We start from the raw sequence: 24,109 nt of genomic DNA, 5'->3' as shown, positions 1-24,109 counted from the left end.
ATTTACATAGAGTGACCAGGTGTTTCTAATTTGAATAATTAGCTGTTGTTAGATGATGTTTGTTACACACACCCTGATGAAGGCATGTAGCCGCAACGCGTAGATGTACCTCTTACGAAAAGAGTTTAACGTATAAAGCCAGTGGTGCAATAAAGATTTGAGTGCCTTGGAGTTCTTGATAGCTAGAAATGCAGCATTTACAATGAATTCTAGCCATAAAGTCAAACCATTCTATCAATTCATAAAGATGGCGTTTATCTATAGCCATGATAGCAGTGAATTATACAGTAATAGCGAACTAATTAAAGCTCAAACAGATGGTAATCATGCAGATACATTCACATTCAACATGAAACACAAACACACTTCTATGAAAACTGTTGAAAAATCAAACAAATAAAGAAAAAGGAGAACACTAAATTCCTGCCTCCATCAACTGACAGGTGCGCCAGATTATGGGTCGATTTAGATAGGTATCCGAGGATACATAGGTGGAGTGGTGCCCAAGATGAATGGGGCTTTTACCAACTGTTATGTGGAGGGTAAGGGAGGAACTCATACGCAGACAGGAATCACTACACAGAGGGTTTATTAAAGACAAAAGGGGAAAACAAAACACAACATCTACTGGACACATGACAACATCAGTGGAGACAGAAACTGGCTCAGGAACCGCGCTCACTGCGGCTGGCTCGGGATCAGCCCTCACTGCTGCTGGCTCGGGATCACTGGGGACAGGGTCTGGGGACAAGACAGGACTGGCAGGGACTTCTAAAATCTGAACAAGACGAGACAAATAATCAGACAGAGTCTTGGCAGCAAGGATAACAGGCAACTCTTTACGAGCAGAGACAGATTGCAACAAGGTTCGGGGTCAAGGTTCACTGCTGCTGGCTTGGGGACGCCAGCGCTCACTGCTGCTGGCTCGGGCATGCCAGCGCTCACTGCTGATGGCTCGGGCGGCATGGCCAACTCAGGAGGAGACAGAGACGCAGGACCGGAAGACCCCTTCTTCCTCCTCTTCTTCCTTGGCCGCGGTACAGAGGTCACAGCTGGGTCTGAGACTGGTTGAGGAAGTTCAGTCTCTGGCAGGGCTGACTCCGTCGCTGAGGACTCCGAAGCAGACTCCCACGAGAACCGTCTCCCTCGCTTCTTGGGGAGACTGATGGGTGTTGGAGGCGCCTCAGGATTCGGGGAGGGATCTATCTGATCCCCCAGTGTTGTAACGGCCAGGAGACGACCCTCTGGGATCACTGGCAGCTGGGTAGATGGTGGGGACCTCTGAGGCTCCTCCTGGGATAAACTCTCCCACAGCTGGGCATAGTTGTTAAGAATCCACTCGCTCTCAGACGAGTATGGGAGGGTGACCCTTGTCGGTGGGGGATGACATCCAGCATTGCTGGCGGAACTCCAATTGACGTAGTAGATTGGAGGACCTCCTGTCTGCTGAGTTCTTGGGTGGTCGGTTCATTCTGTTATGTGGAGGGTAGGGACAACGAGACAACACAAGCAAATGGCCCAAAGACAAGGCCATGTGCTTGTACACAAAACACGGGTCTGTCATGATCCTGCCTCAAGACTATAGGAAAGTCCGGACATGAAGGCAAAATCATGACACCAACTCAAGAAAGGACACCAAGCAACCGCACAAAGCCCTCACCATATAGGACTTTAGAAAGAATGCATAATACTAGCACGCAAACTTACCACAGTGTGGATTTCAGAAAGTGTGCAAAGACTTCATGTGCACACTTACCATAGCATAAATTTTCAAATACTGTTCTAAGGAGGGGCTCTCGTGGCACTCTGATAGAGCAGCTCATAGATGGAATGTTGCATCTCAAAATAGTATGATTGAGAGTCATCTCAAAACAATACTGATCTATGGAAACAATACTGGAGCGCTCTGGGGAAAAACAGAGAACTCAGTCTCATATGAGAGGAGAACTCCGAGCTCAGAGTAGCGCGCTCATAGGCGACCCTTTTTGGAAAAAGGTATCTGAATGCAGCAGAGCAAGCTTTAATCTCCCTGAACTTCTTGATCACCGTCTCAACGGAAATACCGAAAAGTTCAGAAGACGAAACCTAAACATTTAGAAGAAAGCCTTTACTTTTCTTCCCGATGTCTGCCAGGTTCATCCACAGACGTCTCTCCACTGCCACCATGACCACCATAGTCCTGTCCATGGCAGAGGCCGGCCTGCTTGGTAGCACAGAGAGAGATCTGTGGTGCGGTGCGGTGCAGCTCAGCTACCTGATCAGAAAAAGGACCTTGAAGCACCAGCATCATGTGTAATAAAGCCACAGCCTGACCTACTACTGCGTATGCCTAGCCATATAAGCCAGATGATTTTCTGAAGGGACCTAGATGGCAAGGAGTGAGATTAAGAGAGGATGTCTCCCCTGCAGAAAGAAATTTTGAGTTCAGCTCTTTCTACAGGGGGCATCCCCTCTTAGCCGCCTTCGCGCATCACCTCAATGTCGGCAGATTACTTTCATGCCTCTTTCATTTCTATTTGATCTCTGTATGGAGATCACCTGAGTTGGAGGGCTATGGTCAGAAAGAAAACGCTCATCGGCGTTTAATTTTTTTTATTTTTTGTGGCCTCACGGCATTAACTTGTTAACGCACTTTCATTGCAAGTCCAACTTTTCCGTGGCACGATCCATAACCTCCAACAGCTCTACATACACAGGGCAGGAGAATTGAGAAGGTTCAGCCTCAGCTTCTTCACCATCCTCAAATATCTCCTGCTTTTCCTGGGTAAAAACCCAGCAGAGCACTAACCTCAGTATCAGAAAGTATTAAAGATACAACATCATCCTCCTGAGGCTCTCTCTTGTCCGCCGCCATTACGAGCGCGGAAGGAAAAGTCTCTCTTTAAACCATTCAGACAGATCCACCTGTATTCTCATGAGCTCATTCTCCTCCGTGCCTCTGCAGAGCTGTGTCCTGAACCGCGAGAAGCAGATGGCTGCCTTTTTATGGTTAATGGACTGCATTTATATAGCGCTTTCAACAGACCCATGGCCATCCAGAGCGCTTTACAATTTGCCTCATATTCACCCATTCACACACACATTCATACACCGTCGGGTGTGGTGTCAGCCATTCAAGGCGCCATCCAGCTCGTCGGGAGCAGCTGGGGTTAGGTGTCTTGCTCAAGGACACCTCAACACTTGGTCAGGTGGAGCCGGGGATTGAACCACCAACCTTCCAGTTTGTAGACAACCTTCATGAATCACTGCCATCCACCTTTTTTTTTTTTCCAGAAGAGAGACGAACGAGAGCAGAGCTTTTTCCATTAAAAAAACGCTCACAATGCATGCAGATTGCCTCCTCAAAGAAATCGTGCGTGCGTGCATGCTCTTCACCCAAACAAATTATGCAAAGATTGCGTGTGTCATCGGGTGTCTGGCCAGATTTTCCCATTGGCCTCTGACAATCATGGCCATCCTAATCACCCCATATTTACTGATTGACATCACTCTGTATCTTCTCCACCAATAATGTCAAATGTTACCACAATGAGCACATCCACAATAGTAACAGGTATAATAGTGAGGTATAAGGATCATAGTGACATAGATGCTAAAATAATATATTGTGCAGTCATAACTGTGATGATTGTGATCAAGTGATAATTTTGGTTTAGTGATGATAATGATTGTGATGCAGTGATGTGTGTTTCTTTCAGATGGTGGGTTTTGGACTAGTCTGTCTGGGAATATGGTTTGGGGTCACCGCTGCATTCACAGGATTTTACCAAATCAGTCTAAAAACATCACCTTTCAGTATTGGTTAGTCATTCTGTTGTTTCTCATTTTACATCTGTTGAATTAAATGATATTTACACTCACTTTTTCATTATGTAAGCTTATCTTTGACTCTATGTGTTCTGTCTGTCAGGTGTGATGACGTTGATTATCACCGGTACTCTGATATCACTGGTCGGTGTTCTGGGCAATCTTGGTGCATGTAGCTTCAAAATATCTGCTCTTAATTTGGTGAGGAAAATACTCATTACAGATGCATGATACTTATTCATACAGCAGATATAACACAAGATGATCTCTAAGGAATTGCATGTGTTGACATTGAAACAAAGCTGTACAGTCTGTGTAATAATTTCTGCGTGCGCAGTTTGGATGCAAACACAGACAGCACGGATGCTGGTGGTCTGCTCAGTGGATGTGTTCCCCACATGCACAGTAGATCAGTTTGAACAGTAAACAAACATGTTAACAGTAAACAAACAATTGCCATATTGTTTTTTAGATGGATTTTAATGTTGCAGATAGTGATAGACTTCTTCACACCATCAAAAAAAACGGGATGTCCACAGAGTATATAGTAATATATCTACAAAACATTTACAAACTAAATGGCATGAAAACTGATGTGGTGGTTGACACTTGCTAGCTCTACAAAATAATAATAATAATAATAATACAAATTGTAAGGATATCTGGCTAGTGTGAGTCATTTTATTCATGTTTTAGTCTACATTTGTGCAGTGTTGGGAAGATGTTAGGGTTTTAAAAAAATACATAAAAAAAATTCATAACAATTCAATTCATGCAAATATTTATTTAAATATATGAGTCAATTCTGAGTAATTTGCATGTAAAACAGACCTTCCTGAAAATTCTCCTCTGGATTCACAAACGCTTCGTAAACATCCAATTTTATAGTTAAACATGTGCATCTTAATGAATTAATGAACAGCCGGTGCTCCACATGGAGAGCGGATCTCACCATCATCGAATCTGTCTGTGATTACATGAAGAAACAGATTAAACTAAATTCAGAGGAACTGTGGTTCTCCAAGATGCTTGAAGAAACCTTCCTGCAAAGCTACCTGAAAAACAATGTGCGAGTTTACCTGGACAAAATCTGTTTTAAATGTAAAGGTTGGTCACACCAAATATTGATTTGATTTAGTTAACAGAAGTTAAATTGGAAATTAAAATCCATTTATAACAATATTTTTGAAAGCTTATTTACAAAAGCGCTTAAACCTTCTCACAGTACTGCAGCTTTGGAGGCAGGTTTCTTAAAATGTCTTGAAGACGTTTCCACTGTTCTTTTGGATTTACTTCTCCGTTTCCTCTGATTCTTCATGTAATCACAGACAGATTCGATGATGGTGAATTTCACATATAAACATATAGTGGGTCTTCGTGATGATGCCATGAACAGTTTTGGGTGATAAAGCTTTCATACAAATTCTAAATGTTTAGTTTATTCATAACGTGATATAGTTAAGTACCACCATGACAAGTGAGCTATTTTAAAAATCATTCAAAACACCTACAGAGTTGAACAAATTACTTAAAGTCTAGTGTACGTGCACATTTAAAGTGTGCTGTGCATGATTCAGTCTATTAAAATACATTCAGAATGATCACAAATTCAAGAAATGGGGGCAGAAAATGTGTTTATTTATACCACTTCATATAGTTAAGCAATTTCTCCAAAAATTACCATATAAAGATGTGATATTGATTTTCTTTTAATCGGTTTAATAAATTATATGTTGTATTAAAGTCTTTCATAATGCCTGTTTTTTGACAACAAAAATAATTCCATAAGAGTTGCATCTATGAGCAACATGATAACGTTTTGTTCCTGAATGAATCAACCGTTTAAATGATTTGTTTCAATTGCAATGACTCAATTATTAACAGTGACTTTCTGCTACTGGCGTTTTTACTTATGTGATTTATTTCACATTTAAATTGTCTTTTAATTTTTTTAATCATTTCAAATATTAGTATTTAATGTTTTATGTTTAATATATCAAAACATTATTTATGCATTTGTACCTGCATTAAACGAGTGTGTAAATATATCTAAATGTCATCTCAGGTGTTATCTAAAGCCCTATTCGGACGGGACTAGTTTTACAGGTTTACGTTTCACAGACGTACTTGGTGATTTTAATCCTGTCCGAATCTGCCACGTCTGTGTTTTTCTCACACAACCTCTGTGATAATTCCAGAGCAAATTACCTACCGTTTTTCAACAAACTCAGTGATCTGAGAAAACTAATCCCGTCCGAATGCGAATGTCTGTGATTGCCGGTGATATTTTATTTCACAACGCGTTTCCTTGTGTGTTTTGGCCATCGTGAATTACCGTAGATGCTCTTACCGCGTGGATGTTTGATATATTTGCTTAAATAAATAATAAAAAAAAAATAATACAAATAATAAATCAAGAGCAAGATCAAGTAAACTGTTAATACCGGCTACTGTAATATCAGCATCAGGTAAGATTACTCACGCTCATTTATGTACCCAGTTACATAATGTTTTAATTACATTTAATAAATAAAAAAGAAAACAAGTTAATCTAAAGGAACCACACATTAACATGGTTTTGTTATACTAGCCATTTAGTATTTGTTGTTTAATAATACTAATGGCAATAATTCTGAATGAATGCAATGCACGCATACAGAGCGCGTGATCTCTGTGACGCCCAGATGCACTAAACAGACCCTCCCACCTCTGTAATAAACACAGAGATGTTAGTCCCGTCCGAATTGGTACATGAAAATCACAGACGTCAGGTGGTAAGAATCGAACCTCAAACGTAGTTTAGAAAACTAGTCCCGTCCAAATAGTGCTTAAGATGTCTCTATTGCAAAGATTAATTTTGTACTTAAAAATTCTGTACTTAAATGTAAGAATTTGACTCAAAAGATAGTGCATACATACACTGAAAGAACAATGATGAAAAATATTTATTTAGAATAAATTGCTTACTCCACCAAAAAGATGCTGTCATTTTGTAGGGATATTTTGCTTGGAATATTTTCTGCTAATATGAAAAGTTTACTGTAGGGCTGTGACAGTATGGGATTTAGCCCTAGAGTGAACTTTTCATATCAGCAGACAATATTCCATCCAAAATATCCCTACAAAATCCCCTCCCCTGAATGCCACAGAAATATAATGACTTGAAAATTATGTCATAATAACTTACCCTCATGTTGTTCCAAACCCGTGAGACAGAACACAGTTTAAGATATTTTAGATTTAGTCCGAGAGCTCTCTGTCCCTCCATTGAAGCTGTGTGTACGGTCTACTGTCCATGTCCAGAAAGGTAAGAAAAACATTAAAGCATCAAATACATTTTGGTCCAAAAATAGCAAAAACTACGACTTTATTCAGCATTGTCTTCTCTTCTGTGTCTGTTGTGAGAGAGTTTAAAACAAAGCAGTTTGTCATATCCGGTTCGCGAATGAATCATTCGATGCAACTGGATCTTTTTGAACCAGTTCACCAAATTGAATTGAATCGTTTTAAACGGTTTGCATCTCCAATACGCATTCATCAACAAATGACTTGGAGTTGTAAGGAAATATTAGCTCATTTATTTTAAGAATCAAATCTAAAGATTCGAATTGCTTTAATTGAACTAGGTCTAAATTGATTTAGTTTATACTTCTGTCACAGGCCGGAGCGGACCACCAATTCAACGGGTCTCGCTCCTCCCTCTAACTTCCACCTCGAGGAGGTCCCACAACATCCCAATGAATGGACGGACAACCAAGATTAAAATGTAACAATTTTATTTGTTTAAAAGTTTGGGGAAAGGGGTAAGGGAACTTTAAAACTAATGAGGACTCGAACTATTCTTTATCCACAAATACGGATTCCAGTCTCAAGAACACTCCTCTTCAGCCCTTCCTCGACAACACTCCACTTCAGCCCTTAATTTCCCGCCGACTCCACTCCAGGTAAGTTTAAAGCAAGAGCTAGGCAGTTGACGTGCAGGGGTTCTAGCTCTCGAGTAAGTACAGTGTTCCATACACAGGTAAGTATTCAAAGGGCTGGGCTGTTAGCGTGCAGGGGTTCTAGCTCTCAAGTACGTACAGTGTTCAATACACAGGTGGGTATTCACAGGGCTGGGCTGTTGGCGTGCAGAGGTTCTAGCTCTCAGGTATGTACAGCGTTCAATACACAGGTAAGTATTCACAGGGCTGGGCTGTTAGCGTGCAGGGGTTCTAGCTCTCAGGTAAATACAGTGTTCGATACACAGGTGGGTATTCACAGGGCTGGGCTGTTAGCGTGCAGGGGTTCTAGCTCTCAGGTAAGTACAGTGTTCGATACACAGGTAAGTATTCACAGGGCTGAGCTGTTAGCGTGCAGGGGTTCTAGCTCTCAATGTAAGTACAGTGTTCCATACACAGGTGGGTATTCACAGGGCTGAGCTGTTAACGTGCAGGAGTTCTAGCTCTCAAGTAAGTACAGTGTTCAATACACAGGTGAGTATTCACGGGGCTGGGCTGTTAATGCGCTACTCACCACTGAAGATATTCAGAGGTCTGTATTCCAAGCAGATACGGGTTTAGTCGATGACTGACGGCTGGTGGGCCTTACAGGTGAAACTGCAAACAATACTGGGCTTCCCGCCCAGCTTGACAAGGGGCACACGGGGGAGGATCGGCTGTTGTCCTTCGCTTCCCTCGTCAAATAAACAGCACAGACGACACGCACAAGGCCGGTGGTTGCCGACAGGGCCAAGGACACAACATCACATGGACAAAAAAAAGGATAAGGCTTTGATTTAAAAGCTTACAGGGATTGCTGCGTGGGCAACGACATCCAACCTCCTCCAGAGGCGCCTCCAACACGTCCGAGCTCCAGCTTACTTAAGGTAAAGACTGTGGTTGCCACCAATACACTACTCCTCTCCGTCAGGCCTCTTCCTACGACTAGGGACACAACCAAGGACAAACACCACACACGCACTACAATTCTTCTCGTGTGTACACTTCAATATAGCAGCACTCACCACACTCAGTGAAAGAAGATCGGTGGTGTATTCCCGTTTCGGGCTCAGAGTCCTGACAGGGCGGGTCAGATGGACAAAAGGCAGGAGGGCAGACCACAGCAGGCAGATATATCGTACACCGGAGTCTCTCCGTCTTTCCCAGCGATCTCCAACGCAAGGCACTACTATCAACACTGAGTAAACACACAAGCACTGAGGATTATCAGATCAACACAAGAGGGGGGGGGGATTTTCCACTGCTACGGAGAGATACGCAGTCGGAATCCTTTCTTAAAGGCGGTTAGTCTCCCTCCCCATCCGTCATTCACTCTCCACAATATACAAGAAATGTTCGTAAAGTCTTCACCCACCAGTGCACAGTGTTGTCCTCTCCCAACACGAATTCAATGATCTCCTTCACTCAGGGGCCTTCCAAACGTAGGATCACTCCTTCAACTCAATCCACAATAAGAGGTAAACACAACATACAAAAGGTCGATCACTTAACTTCCTCCGCACTTCCAATATCCATTTTCCTTGGATTCTCCGTTGCAGCCCGTAAATCGCAACATCCACGCCACACCAGCCACTTCCGTATCACGTGGAACAACAGCAGAACAAAAAGAACTACTCCTGTTCATAAACCAGCCCCTTTTATATCACTGCATCCTTCCCGATCCTCCAATCGGTATCCAACACGTCCTCTTCCCACACCTGACATGTATTTTGGATAATTTCCCCGCCTTGGGCCAACCGGAACAGAACTTATGTTTCACTGAAATTAGTCCGGGCGGAAATGTTTCCCACACTACAGTTCCGCCCGGATTAGTCACCCAGTGACACTTCATCAACGGTTCGTCCACCGAACTTAAAATTCAGTATATCCTTAGCACAGGATCTGGGCAAAGTTTAATCTTTAAATAAACCACACAAGACAATACTTCTTTATAAATGAAACAAGAATTTATTGAGCTATTCTATAGATTATATGGATCTAAAACTAATGAACACACAAACATACGTACACATACACACACAGTTGCAACGGATTTATGAGGTGAGTTAATGAGAAAATCTCTGCCAAATTCATAGGCGTATCAAGAATCAATAAAAGCAGAGCTCTAGTTTATCTTTACAACTTAATAACTACCTTGCACCATTTCATCAATAGATAGAGGTTTGTTTGCCTTTACTTGTGGTTGTGCTGCTGGCCGCGTTGTCGTTTAGTCTCCTTTCGTCAGCGCACCGCATTTAAGCGACACGATAGACGACACACGACACACCCTCGACAAGAGAAGATGTGCTTGGAGACTAGACTAGAGACTAGACTAGACACTAGTTCAAGCATTGGGGTTTTATCGAAGCAGATTTGGTCCATCCCACGATGTGATCCTCCAATCGACTAGATGCAAGGCGGAGCGTGCATACCTTAACTTGACGCTTCACTTTAATACATGTGGACATAACTTTGTAGATTTGTTTAATAACTTCTCTAACGTGTCGTGCAACACACATCATTCAAAATACCATCTTTTGATTCAGTTCATATTCTTGCAAATATCTCTGCCATTTGTTCAATACTAAACTTCCCATATCTTACACCCATTTAATAGCACTATCTGTTAAAGTTATAAAAACCATACATAAAACATTGGTTAAAGTTGCACCGATTACCTTGAGCACATCAAACATATATAAAGACATAAAACATTATTTGTGAATATAGTTAAACCTTCAGATTTCTTAATGGTTGTCCCTTTGACATAGTTTGTTGAAAAGTTCAGTTCGTAGAAAGATTTTCAAGCAAGCAGGAAGCAGAGTCATGGGATGATCCTGTATGGGTTCTTTGTGTTGAGGTCCACTAATTATTAACGATTCCTGTGGCGTTTCCATACGTTGGGATCATGTGATGCTGTGATACACAGGGTCCCTGTATCTTGTAAAAAGAGTTAATTAAATCAGCTCCTTTTTAGTGACTCAGGATGTCCATGTCCAATTAGTTTCCTCATGAGTGGGGGCATATCGCAACAGACCTTTTCTCTGTTGTATGAACACATTATCACTTCACTTAATGTTGAAAAGAAATTAGCAATTTCTTTCCTTGACAGGAAAAATTGTTTTTCCTCAGCTAATCATTAACTTTGTTCAGCTTGCAGATGGGAGGAAGTAGGCTTTTATAATTCCTTTGGCAGTAGCCGATTCTGCAGTTATTGGCGTGGCTGTTCACCGAGGTCCTACAGAGTCGATTAACGCGTACACGCATTATGAGTCATTTTCTCCTGATAACCCCGAAAAGAACTTAAATTACACTTTCAGTTTTGATCGTACAGATAAGAGCAATACATCAATCGAATCTGTAAAGGGTCTACTTTTTTTGGATACAGACATAATAACAACAGAACTTTTTTGCACTTATAAAATAAAGATAACAAACAAGGTATGCTGTCTGCAGCCTTTGTGTGCGCTGATCTTCATTTACAAACACGTCATTAAAATGGATTTTTAACTCCGTGAATACTCAACGAAGAGACATGAGAGATATATCTATAGAAAGCCTGACATATCTACTTTTAAACTAAACAAGTGCTGCCTAGAACAAATATTCTGTGATAAAGTAATCCATATGAAAACAACGCGATGTCCGTTTTTCATGTCTCCCTTCATTATATCTAATGTGACCATGCCCCGCGCTGAACGCGCTATTCAGATTATAATGTTTCACTGAAGTGGAGGGGATTTGAGAAATGGATTTCCTCAGAAAAAAAGAATGAAGCACTTTATTCAGCAGAGATCATAAACATGAGTAAGTCTCTTTTTATTTATATATATACTTGTACTAGTTTTCACATAACCTGTAAACATTTTACTAGTTAGACTTTTTCCAAAGACATTTTTCACACTATAATTCCTGACTAAATGTATAATCAAGTGAAACATTATGAAGTTTCAATAACAATATACAATACTATACCATTCAAAAGCTTGATGTAAATAATATAAATGTAACAAATAAAGATAACTGTAACAAATGTAAAAATAGTGTTTTCTTTCAATTTATTTCCCCTAAAAAAATGAAAATATTCTCAGCTCTTTTCAACATTAATAATAATAATAATAATAATGATAAAAATAATTACAATAAATGTTTTTTTTTGTAGAAAATAAGATTGTTAAAAGGACTTCTGAAGGATTGTGTGACTGGAGTAATGATGCAAAAAAATTAGTTTGAAAGTCAGCTTTGATTGTTCCTAATAAACTGTTTAACTGCTCCCCCAAGTGGATATTAAATTATGTTGTGGGATAATTAAATATATTCTAAATAAACTACAAACATAAAATTATATACATTTATTTTGTCCTCACGTTCTTTCTTGTAAGTCTTCACTCTCAGTGACACACAGCTGACTGAATGGCTCATAATGCAGGCCTTTGTTTTCTCAGGTGTAAATCACAATGATATTCATGATAGTTGACGCCTACTCGCATATGAATTTTACCAACAAAAAGTGTCTTAGAAAATTTAAATCAATATATTTTGTTTTCTGTAAGTGAGTAAACAAGATGATTTTTACATAATTTAGAAAGAAAAATTCTAGGCTACAAGCTCCAGTGTATGTGTTTTATTGCCTTATTCAAGTGATTTAACATTTTTAGTTTTTCACTAACCACGCATAACATTTTTTTCTCAAAAACACAATCATGTACATACATGCTGCTCACATATTATTATAGCCCAGTTTGTGCTGATTACAGTGATATTAGACTTTACCCATTTAGATGTGTATAAGAAACTGAAAAAAGCACAAATGTCAGGGCATGACAAATCTTCTCCAGGCCCCAAAAATAGCCTTAGACTCCAGAGGGTTAAACTGTTAACTTTTTTAATGTGGCTAACACTCCCTCTAAGTTCAAACAAACCAATATCCCGGAGTAATTCATTTACTCAAACAGTACACTGACTGAACTGATGTGAAGAGAGAACTGAAGATGAACACCGAGCCGAGCCAGATAATGACTCGTTCTCGAGTCAAAGAACCGGTTGCATTGGTTTTCGGATCACCAGTAGTTCTTTTGGACAGTTTGATTCAATAAACTGGTTGAAGAAAATAGTTCACCGGTTCTTTTGCGCTCAACGTAATAAATTATTTGCGATGATTGCCCTTGATTCAAGCCTTCGGTTACCTGCGCTCATAACACTAGCACAGAATCAGTTCATAATCAATCACCAAAAGAATCAGTTCAGTTCAGACGCTCTGTGTGTAAGTCTGCTTCACACTAAATCATATTTGCGCAGTATCATTAGCTCATCAGTTCTCAAATCGGACATGTCTGACAGCAACTGTTCTTGACTCGAGAACGAGTCAGTCTGTTGTTCGTTATCTGGCTCGGCTCGGTGTTCATCTTCAGTTCTCTCTTCACAGCAGTTCAGTCAGTGTACTGTTTGAGTAATTGAATTACTCCGGGATATTGATTTGTTTGAACTCAGAGGGAGTGTCAGCCTCATAAAAAAAGTTAACAGCTTAAGTCATTTGTGGATTAATGCGTATTGGAGACATGAACCGTTTAAAATGATTCAGTTTGATTTGGTGAACTGGTTCAAAAAGATATCACAAACTGCTTTGTGCTGAACTCTCTCTCACAACAGACACGGAAGAGAAGACAATGCTGAATGAAGTCATAGTTTTTGCTATTTTTGGACCAAAATGTATTTTCGATGCTTCAAAATATTCTAACTGACCCTCTGATGTCACATGGACTACTTTGATGATGTTTTTCTTACCTTTCTGGACATGGACAGTATACCGTACACACAGCTTCAATGGAGGGACTAAGCTCTCGGACTAAATCTAAAATATCTTAAACTGTGCTCCGAAGATAAATGGAGGTCTTACTGGTTTGGAACGACATGAGGGTGAGTCATTAATGACATAATTTTAATTTTTGGGTGAACTAACCCTTTAAGTATGCATGCAGCTTGTAAATTAACATTGAAATTAATAATAATAAAGCAGTCCGTCTTCTTTATTAAAACAGAAAATAATATTTACAATAATAAAATAAAATAACATTTATTTCAGGTTTTTTTTACATTCTTTTATCATTATTCTTTTGTTTTCATTCTGCCATTATTAGCCTTTATTCTGGAATTACAATGTTTACCAAGCCACATTGCTTCGATCCCAATATACATTTACCCAACTATTATCAAAAGCATTTCTATAAAAATACAACAAATCATTTTCTTATGACTTAGTTGCCAATTAATAATAATTACATTAATTATTATGACAAAATGCATCATGAAGAAGAACTGAATCTAATGTAGCTTGATGCTAATGTTAGCTCAAAAGCAGCAGCATTTGAGCTAACATTAGCATCAAGCTACATTAGATTATTTACGTGATTATAAGTAAATGTTTATTTATAACCAAAAAAACGAGTTTTGCGATTACATGTGGAATTTGAACCTTTACTGTTTTTATAATATGCTATTAAAAGTCTTTTATATTGCTGCACAAATTAGCATTTCAGATGTGCGTATTCTTTACAGTTATCAAAATACCTAAAATCTTTAGAAAATCACATACAAACCATATCCTATTGTAATTGCGTTTATTATCTTTGATCTTTGTGTGTGTAACGATATAAACTCCATACTCATCGGGAAGAAGGAGGCGGGAACCGGCGCACAATCAAAAGACACTTTAATATTCAAAAATAAACAAAACAGCGCGTCAGCCCCTCACGGCGACTGACGTGCACAAATAAAAGCCAAAACATAAAATAATGTCCCAGGCTTGGTCCTCTCTCGTCCTTCACATTCGTCGCTCCAGTTTTATATCCTTCCATCTCCTACGTGGGACTCGATACTAGCGGTGGGGCGCAGGTGTAGCTCATCTCCAATCACTACACCTGGCCTCACTCCTCGTTCCCACGCCTCTCGGCCCCGCCCCACTCGCCCACTTCCCAGACACACTGCTGCTCGGCCCTCCACCAGCTGGGTGATCTCCTCCGCGGTGCCCGGCGGTGGCACTGGACAGCCCTCGGCGGACGTCACGACACTCCTCCGCCGCCCGGTGGACGGCGACGGCTCCTCCGGTTTTGGGCAGTGGCAGGAGTCCCCCGTTCCCTGCCCCTCCGGATTCCCTCGCGGAGGCAGCAGGCTCCGGCCCCCTGGCGAACGGCGCCGACTCCTCCGCTCCCTCACGGACGGCAGCCGCCCCTCCATATCGTGGGCAGCCGGCAGCGAGCTCGCCCGTCCCCGGCAACTCGCTCCAGCCCACCACCTCGAGCGTCCATGGCGGCACATACCTCGCCTGCTCGAGGGCACCGCGGATTCACCACAGCAGCGAGGGATCTTCAGCAGCGCGTCCCTCCTTCTCCCGGGCTTCGGCACCACTGTAACGATATAAACTCCATACTCATTGGGAAGAAGGAGGCGGGAACCGGCGCACAATCAAAAGACACTTTAATATTCAAAAATAAACAAAACAGCGCGTCAGCCCCTCACGGCGACTGACGCGCACAAATAAAAGCCAAAACATAAAATTATGTCCCAGGCCTGGTCCTCTCTCATCCTTCACGGTCGTCGCTCCAGTTTTATATCCTTCCATCTCCTACGTGGGACTCGATACTGGCGGTGGAGCACAGGTGCAGCTCATCTCCAATCACTACACCTGGCCTCACTCCTCGTTCCCACACCTCTCGGCCCCGCCCCACTCGCCACAGTGTGTAAAAGTGTTTATCTGAGTTTTGTTATGGTCAGATATGTACAAGGATGTAAAAACAAATACACCGCTGCTGACGTGACTGAATATGAATGTGCCGTGAATTTCTATTCTAAATTTGACACAATATGGATTTATTATTTTGCACTCCTGACATAAATTACTAAATTAAGGTTACTGCAGCAAATAAAATATCGAAGCTAGAGTCTTTAATCTTTCAGTTGATGCACAGTTTGTCCAAATCAAGTAAGAGAGTGATGTTTAATGTGCTGTGATAGTGAAACAATAATAAACTGGGGCCATCGCCGATCTTTGACTGCAAAGGGGTTAAATCCCACAAACACTACATAAATGTAAAGTAATGTTAAGTAAAGTTTGAGTGATATAATAAAAAAATTATATTACATTATTGTGTTACAACATGGAGTTAATTGGTATTAACTAAAGTTTGGGGCAGGGGCACGTCCAAACAATCAACTGACTTCTAAGAACCTCCATATATACGGGGCTACGTCCCACCGCACTGCTAGTCTTGTTCTCTCGAAGGACAGGTGTACTTGCCTGGTCTGAACGGCGTGCTGTTTGATTCAATGTCACTGACGACACTCGACAATCTCCTCTCATCACAGTCTCTTTCAGAGCGGTCGCGTTCGATCGTGCACATTCTGGGCCATGAGTGCCCACTCACAGGCTCATCTCAGGTGGATTCCGAGCCGTTCCCGGCCTCCTTGCTCTCCGTCAGTGAGATCCGCGGGCCGAGTTCGCCATCATCATTTGCGTGGTGAACCCAGAAACTGAATTCCCGATCCCGTCGCAGCCGCTCTCTCACGCTTCCTCAGCGCTCTCATTGCACGTCTTCTAGAATCCAGAGCCGAGGACAACTGAGCCACGGATCGCCTTCAACACGCTCTTATATCCAAGGTATCCAATTCATCAATCATTCAACAAACCGTTATTTCAACTATATGTAGTTTCAATAAAACTTCTGTCCTGACAAACTTTGAGCCCTCAGCACTTCCGGAAACTCCACTCTCCGTCACACGTGACGTCACGGGAATTCTCCTCCACAGCATCAATCCGCAGTGCCCCCTAGCAGCAGGCAAGATGTAATTCCACCTGAACTAATTCAACCTGATCTCTCTTCTCTATGCTCACATATCGTTCATAAAACTCCACTCACAAACATCCTTGCATTCCAACATCCACTCCTATGACCTTTATTTCATGATTACAGCAATACGGCTCAGCCCAAAGACACGCAGGCACGTCAAATTGAACAGTCTAAATTGTTCCCCCCTTGACTCGTATGTATTAAAGACTTGTGCATGGACTGATTTTATGTATTAACTGATTTTTGCCATGACTTTAGCCTCATATTGCTGGTATGGCTTAATAAGTAAATAGACAACAATCAGCAATACGGCTCCATGTTTTCTAATAATTCTCTACAGCTACTTCTAAATTCCAGATGCCCATTCACCGTCCCTCACGCCACCCAAAAACTAAAGGACTGACACGTCTTGTGTATTCTTTAGTCTTCGCTCATGCAGACCAGCCGGTCTCCCTTCAATCTCCAATTCTATTTAAATCTTCTTTTCATTCTCTACCTCCCAACCTCCCTCTCTCACTGCATCTTGCAACACACCCCACTCACAAACAACTAACACACTAACAACAGCACCACCACTACAGTGGCCAGGCGATCGAGCTTGCAGTTAACAACAACACCGCCATCAGCGCCTCAGGTGAAATGATCATTCAGCTACAACAGCACCGCCACCAGCGCCTCAGGTGAAATGATCACACAGCTACAACAGCACCACCAGCAGCGCCTCAGGCACAAGATCATACAGTTAACAACCACACCACTCAACTCAGCGGAAGAACCCGCAGCTAACACCAGCAACACCAGCAGCGCCTCAGGTGAAATGATAATTCATCTACAACAGCACCTCCGGTGAAATGATCATACAGCTACAACAACACCACCAGCAGCGCCTCAGGTGAAACGATCATACCGGTACAACAGCACCGCCGGCAGCGCCTCAGGTGAAACTATCTTACAGCTACAACATCACTGCCACTAGCGCCTCAGGTGAAACGATCATACAGCTACAACATCACCGCCACCAGTGCCTCAGGTGAAACGATCATACAGCTACAACATCACCGCCACCAGTGCCTCAGGTGAAACGATCATACAGCTACAACAGCACCACCACAAGTGCCTCAGGCGAAACAATCATTCAGCTACAACATCACCGCCATCAGCGCCTCAGGCGGAATGATCATACAGCTACAACAGCACCACCACAAGTGCCTCAGGCGAAACAATCATTCAACTACAACATCACCGCCACCAGCGCTTCAGGCGAAACAATCATACATCTACAACAGCCCCGCCACCAGCGCCTCAGGGGAAACGATCATTCAGCTACAACAGCACCACCAGCAGCACCTCAGGTGAAACGATCATTCAGCTACAGCAGCACCGCCACAGCAGAGCCTAAAGCGAACGGTCATACAGTTAACAACCCACCACCAAGGCAACGCCTCAGCGGAAGAGCCCGCAGCCAACCACACCACCACAGTGGTGCCTCAGGTGGACATCCCGCAGCTAACAACAGCACCACCACAGCAGCACCTCAAGTAGGCGAGCCTGCAGTCAACAACAGCACTGTTATCTTATTCAGGCTAGATCAGTCAGTGTGAACGCGCAGTCTTATGTGCATGTCTAAGACTACTGACTGTTCCAATAACAACCGGGAAGCTTCTTACAGCAGCTGCAATGACCCGCTGACTTACTGTTCGGCTCTTTCATTCAGAAAGTGGGGCATCCTGCGATTAAGCAACCTATTGAGCATTGCATGTTCTATAGTGTTTGCTCACACAGACCAGCCGGTCTCCTTCAACCTCCAATTCTATTTACAAACCTCTTTCCGTTCTCTCCCTTTATCTTGCAACACACCCCACTCCCAAACATCATTTCATCCCAACATCCCTTCTTCCACCATTCCTCTCTCCCTATCTTCCCCTACCTCCTCCCCCTTCTATATCCTCTCATCCCAACATCCCTTCTTTCACCCTTCCTCTCTCCCTACTTTCCCCTACCTCCTCCCCCCTCCTATATCCTCTCATCCTCAACCCCCCCCCCCCACTCAAAGACATCCTTTCATCCCATCATCCTTTCTTCCACCCTTCCTTCAGCCACTGTCAAGGCTGCCTCTCGTCTACAGGCGCCGTCACACCTGGGCATTCCGTAACGGAGCCACGTGAGAAACTCCTGCTCTCATAACCCTAACACCAGCAGACTGACTTGCAAAGCACCTCCGCAGTCCTATCAAGAACCTGACATGGTCGACAGATCACTAGCAGAAGAGACTGAATTAAATCAACTTCTCAATCTTCTCTCCATGACACTCTCATTCCAACCATTAACCATACTACAACCACAGAATACTCATTCACTTAGCACAGTGATCCGCAAATCTGGCTCGCGAGATCCAGTTTCCTGCAGAGTTTAGCTCCGACTCCAATTAAACACACCTGCCTGTGATTTTCTAATGATCTTGAAGACACTGATTAGCAAACTCATGCGTGTCTGATTAGGGTTAGAGCTAAACTTCGCAGGAAAGTGGATCTCGCGAGCCAGATTTGAGGAACACTGACTTAGCAAGTCACGGAGCTGGCCGACCAAAGCTGATACCACTAAATGCCAAGTCTTGCTTATTCATCATGAATCCGGTGAGGCTTCTGGGATGGTGCCATTAATTCATAGTGAGCCTCATTCATTGCAGAAGCAGCCTAGGATGTTGGTCTCTCTCCCGAAGCTACAAAGGATTCTTACTAACAACCACAGTCTCCTTACTTTCTTCACCTCCTCTGAAGACTTTAGATAGTCGCACCTTCATCTGCACCTCCATAATGAGGATATCCAAACTAATCTAAATCTCTCATCTGTCTGCATCTAACTGTATATGGATCCAACACCCTAAATAGACTTCGGCAGTTAATATGGTGTAATATGGCACTTAATCTACTCAACAACAATTCCTCCTCCAAACAACTCTTATACCATGACTCCTTAATCTCGTAAACCGGCTCTTCGTCTCGTTTCCCGTTTCAGAAATTAGACTTGGCTCTGGAATAAATGCGTCTCTTGCCGGTCATACCACAGACCAAACACCAAATAGGCTTTCCAAGAAGCCATTCTTAATTGCCTTGCTCCAAGCATGATCTCCAGTATACCACTCTGCCTGAACTGTCTCAAAGCTTCCGTTCCCATCAACCGACCCACCGTCCATCTACAACTTAACATCTTACAGTCATTCCTTCTTCAGATCCCCATGTGCATTTAAACCTACTTGAGGGATCATCTATTCCTTTGAATAACCACTGGCTGCGATTGCCCAGCTTCTCTCATTCTCACACATACTTCTAAAGGCTTACGAAAACAAGAACCTGCATTAACCATTTAACGCCTGAACTAATCAGGCGTTAAACCTCTGCATCCTCTCTGTATGATTGGGCATTCCAAGCTCACACTTGACTCAGCTCTTCCCAACATTGTCTGGCCTAAATATATGCTAGAGACTGTACCCCCACCCTGAGTCTCTCTGAGCCCTCAATTTAAGATGCCCTGATCAACCTGACCATCATCCCATTCCCTCGACCCCTTCATCCTCTTTCTACTCTTCCCCAGTTTCTTAGTTTGTTTGTGGTGTGGTCCTAGCTTGTGAATTCACATTTAAGGTCTGGGGTCTCTGGAGACACTAAAAGCCGAATGTACATCTCAAATGGATAGCTTTTAAGGGTTAACTTTGACAAAATTGTCTGAGCTGTATTAGATTAAATATATTTATGTACTGAACAAACATTTCTGTTTTTCTGATGTTCAGTATTCTGGCCTGCTTTGCCTTTTGATCATCATAAACATTGCAGTAGGTGTGGCAGCCTTCGTAAGGAGTGGACAAGTAAGTAAACAGAGATTATGTGAACATATCTGTATAATAGTGCAGATTTGAAAGCATTTGAGAGTTTGTTTTGTTGTAGATGTCAGACGAGTTGTTAGAGTTCCACCGCAAGCTCTACACTAAGAGTCCGGATGACAGGAGTAAAAGCGAAACCATGATCCTCAAAGTATTGCATAAAACTGTAAGTCTCTCTCTCTCACACACACAAACAAACACATGTTGATTAGGGTGACCATACTTCTAAATGGCTGGATTTCATCTTTCTTATGGTATTGTTTTCATAGCTGCTGAAGGTAATGACTGGAAAAAGAGGTTTAACCTAACTTAACTACAGTCCCATACCAGACAGTGATGCAGCTGGTCAACACGCTCTCAATGGTTCCTCTGTAGAAAGTGGTGAGGATGGGTGGAGGGAGACAGCACTGCTTCAATTCAAACACATCTGACCTTAATAAAAAAAACAAAGCCGAAATACAGACATTTTAGGCAATTTATAAGTCATGGCCAGGACATGTCTGGGAAAAAATGGAAGTATGTTCACCCTAACGTTGATACTTCTTTTATCATGATGACATCCCATACACATAATGGTTTTATTCTGATTCAATATTTCTGTAAACTCTAACCATAATCATACTCGTAAAGGAGAACATAAATAAATAAATATTTAATGATTTGAATTATGAGGACATCTGTGTATTAGGGACGTGGCTTGGACCCTGAATACACACCACATTATAAGGACATCGAGTTATTGCTGATGATGGAGGTAAACCAGTGGAAACATAATTTAACAGCTGTGTTTATCTGTGTGCCAGTTTGACTGCTGTGGCATTGATGGATCGACTGGCAAGTCTGAAGACACCTGTCCAGAAGGTATCTCCCAGAAGGATGGCAAATTTCCTGTGAGTCAATTCCTGTTTGTCTTAAAGCCTGTTCACATCACAAACAATAACCATAAGTATATAACTATAACTATTGTAGCATTCACACCAGGGGACAATAACTATGATGATTATATTATCATATACACCAGCTGACGATAACTATATTAGTGTTCACACTAGTGGACAATAACTATGAAGATAACTATATTAGTGTTCACAGTAGCTATCTATTGGGGCAGTACCCTAATGGTTAGCGAGTTGAACTTGTAACCAAAAAAGTCCAGCAGGAATTGCTGGTGGTGGGAGTGAATGACCCATGCTTTCTTCCACCTTCAGTACCATGACTCAGGTGAGACCCTTGAGCAAGGCACTGAAACCCCCACTGTGACGCAGCAAAAATGGCTGTCCACTGCTCTGGGTTATGTTCACGGTGTGTTTATTCACTACTCACTGACTAGGTTTACATGCAGCCAAGAACCCGTTCAAAACCGGAATATTAGCAATAACCCGGTCGTGCACGGCCATGTAAACACAGGCAAAAACCCGGATATGCTCGTTTTTAAAAACCGGGATATTATACCTGGGGTATCCCTTTTCTAACACGAATATTTGGTCTTGTAAACGCATTTCGGCATATCCCCATCAAAATGTGTGTTCTGCGCATGTTCTATTCGCAAGGAATCTTGGTCTTTTGAGTAGAGACGGCGCATAAGAAAGTCGGAAATGACGCATATTGCTTTTTAATGTTATCCGCACGTCCAGACGCTAACCGTTCGTCGCCGTTTACATCGGGATATTAGCGACTGATTACACATTATAGGAGTAACTCTCTCTGCTCATGCATGTAAACAGGTTATCCCAAATGTTTCAGAAACCCGAATAGTGACCTTAACCCGTCCATAACCCGAATTTTAACAGCTTGTAAATGTAGTCAATGTTGTGTGAGTGCACTTGGATGAGTGAAATGCATCCAAAATACCACATATGTGTCACCTTATTTGGCCACACATCCATTCCTTACATATAACAATAAATACAGGTGCAGCTCAATAAATTAGAATCTCATGGAAAAGTTCATTTCAGTAATTCAACTTAAAATTGTGAAACTGGTATATTAAATAAATTACATCGGTGGGTTTTTATTTATATGACGTGACATTCAGCAAAGTATGGTGACCCATACTCAGAATTCGTGCTCTGCATTTAACCCATCCAGAGTGCACACACACACACAGAGCAGTGAATAGCCATTTATGCTGCAGCACCCGAGGAGCAGTTGGGGGTTCAGTGCATTGCTCAAGGGCACCTAAGTTGTGGTATTGCCGGCCCAAGATTCGAACCCACAACCCTAGGGTTAGGAGTCACTCTCTAACCACTAGGCCACGACTTCCCTTATGTCAGCCAAAATCATCACAATTAAAAGAACCAAAGATAAACACACATAACACAGATAATTTTTTTTAGTCTTGTTTATAAATATATAAAAAAAAGAAGAAGATAAGATATAAGAAAAAAAGAGATAAGCCATACACACAGCGGCAATCATGTCTTAGCAGACTTTTTTTGTTATAAACAACAGCACACAAAATAGTCTCTGAAGACAAAGAAAATCAAAGGTGTGTCTGTTTCACAACTATTCATAACCTTGCAGGTGCATGCATTCCAGTGATGTCACGGACCGGGGTTATTTAAGTCAAAATTTTTGGCCTGTTTGAATATCCGCTGATAGATGCCATGTTTCAATTGCTCCTGTGTGTAAGCGCTCAGTGAAGAGCATGAAAGATGTGTATGTTCAATACAGTATATTTAAAGCCATGATCATTGTTGCCAATCAGTGTTTTTTATCATTAATCAGATGGAAAGAAACAATTCTGAAAATGATTCCAATTGTATCATTATTAGTTATCATTATAGTTGTGCTTTGGATTCTTTTACATTTTAGAAAGATTTTTAAAAAGTATATCTTTATCATCATAGTTATCATCCATGGTGTGAAGGGGTCTTTTATTTCTGAATGTGTGATGTTTGAGGAGCAAAGCAGATGCTCATGTTTGTGTGTGTGTTGTGTGTGTTAGAACTGTCCCAACGTGATCCAGGACATGTTCAACTCCAAAGCGCCTCTGGTGTTGGTTGGGTTTCTAGGGATTGCTGGAATCATGGTGAGTCCATCTGAACACACACTAGAGTTTATATCAGTTCACATCCTCACACACACACTGGAAGTGTGTCCAGTGCTGCACACATACTGATCGGCTGGCTTTGTGCGTTTGTCTGCATCCTCAGATGTTGGCCCTGGTGTGCAGTGTCATCTTCAGCAGATACATCTCAAAGAATCCTCCATCTTCTGGAACCAACTCCGAGTTGGAACGTTTACATAACGAATGTATTGAGAATTTGCGTGATAACTTAATTTCGTTCTGTAAATAATTAGGTGTGTAATAATGCATTGTTACCATGGATAAGAACTGGTAGTTTCATGGTTTATCATAGTTTTTCCAAAACTGGGCCTATATAAGACTCATAATGCATGAAATAATTATAGAACGAATTTATTTTTATCTCTATCCAAACAAAGATGATGCATGTAGCATAAGCTATTTATGATGCAAATAAGATTGTGTAATTTTGCAACTTAAAACAAAAACAGCATTGTCTGGCTTTAGCTTTGTGAAATTATGCTATATAAAATACGTGCATGAAACAAAAACAGCAGAAAGCCTGAATGAAAAGCAG

General features: G+C 41.8%; 1 protein-coding gene across 1 annotated transcript; it reads left to right on the top strand.

Annotated features, from left to right (window-relative positions):
- Positions 1-3,726: 3,726 nt before the first annotated feature.
- On the top strand, positions 3,727-23,886 carry LOC113090843 (CD9 antigen-like). Its single transcript, XM_026256455.1, has 7 exons — positions 3,727-3,801; positions 3,911-4,008; positions 20,415-20,489; positions 20,569-20,670; positions 21,308-21,394; positions 23,452-23,535; positions 23,660-23,886. Exons 2-7 carry the CDS (start codon positions 3,916-3,918, stop codon positions 23,801-23,803), a joined length of 585 nt encoding a protein of 194 aa, XP_026112240.1. The 5' UTR covers positions 3,727-3,801; positions 3,911-3,915; the 3' UTR covers positions 23,804-23,886.
- Positions 23,887-24,109: the final 223 nt, after the last annotated feature.

The sequence above is a fragment of the Carassius auratus genome, unplaced genomic scaffold, assembly GCF_003368295.1.
Source record: "Carassius auratus strain Wakin unplaced genomic scaffold, ASM336829v1 scaf_tig00214025, whole genome shotgun sequence".
In the NCBI taxonomy this organism is placed as follows: Eukaryota; Metazoa; Chordata; class Actinopteri; order Cypriniformes; family Cyprinidae; genus Carassius; species Carassius auratus.
This window is presented reverse-complemented; position numbering and strand designations above follow the sequence as displayed.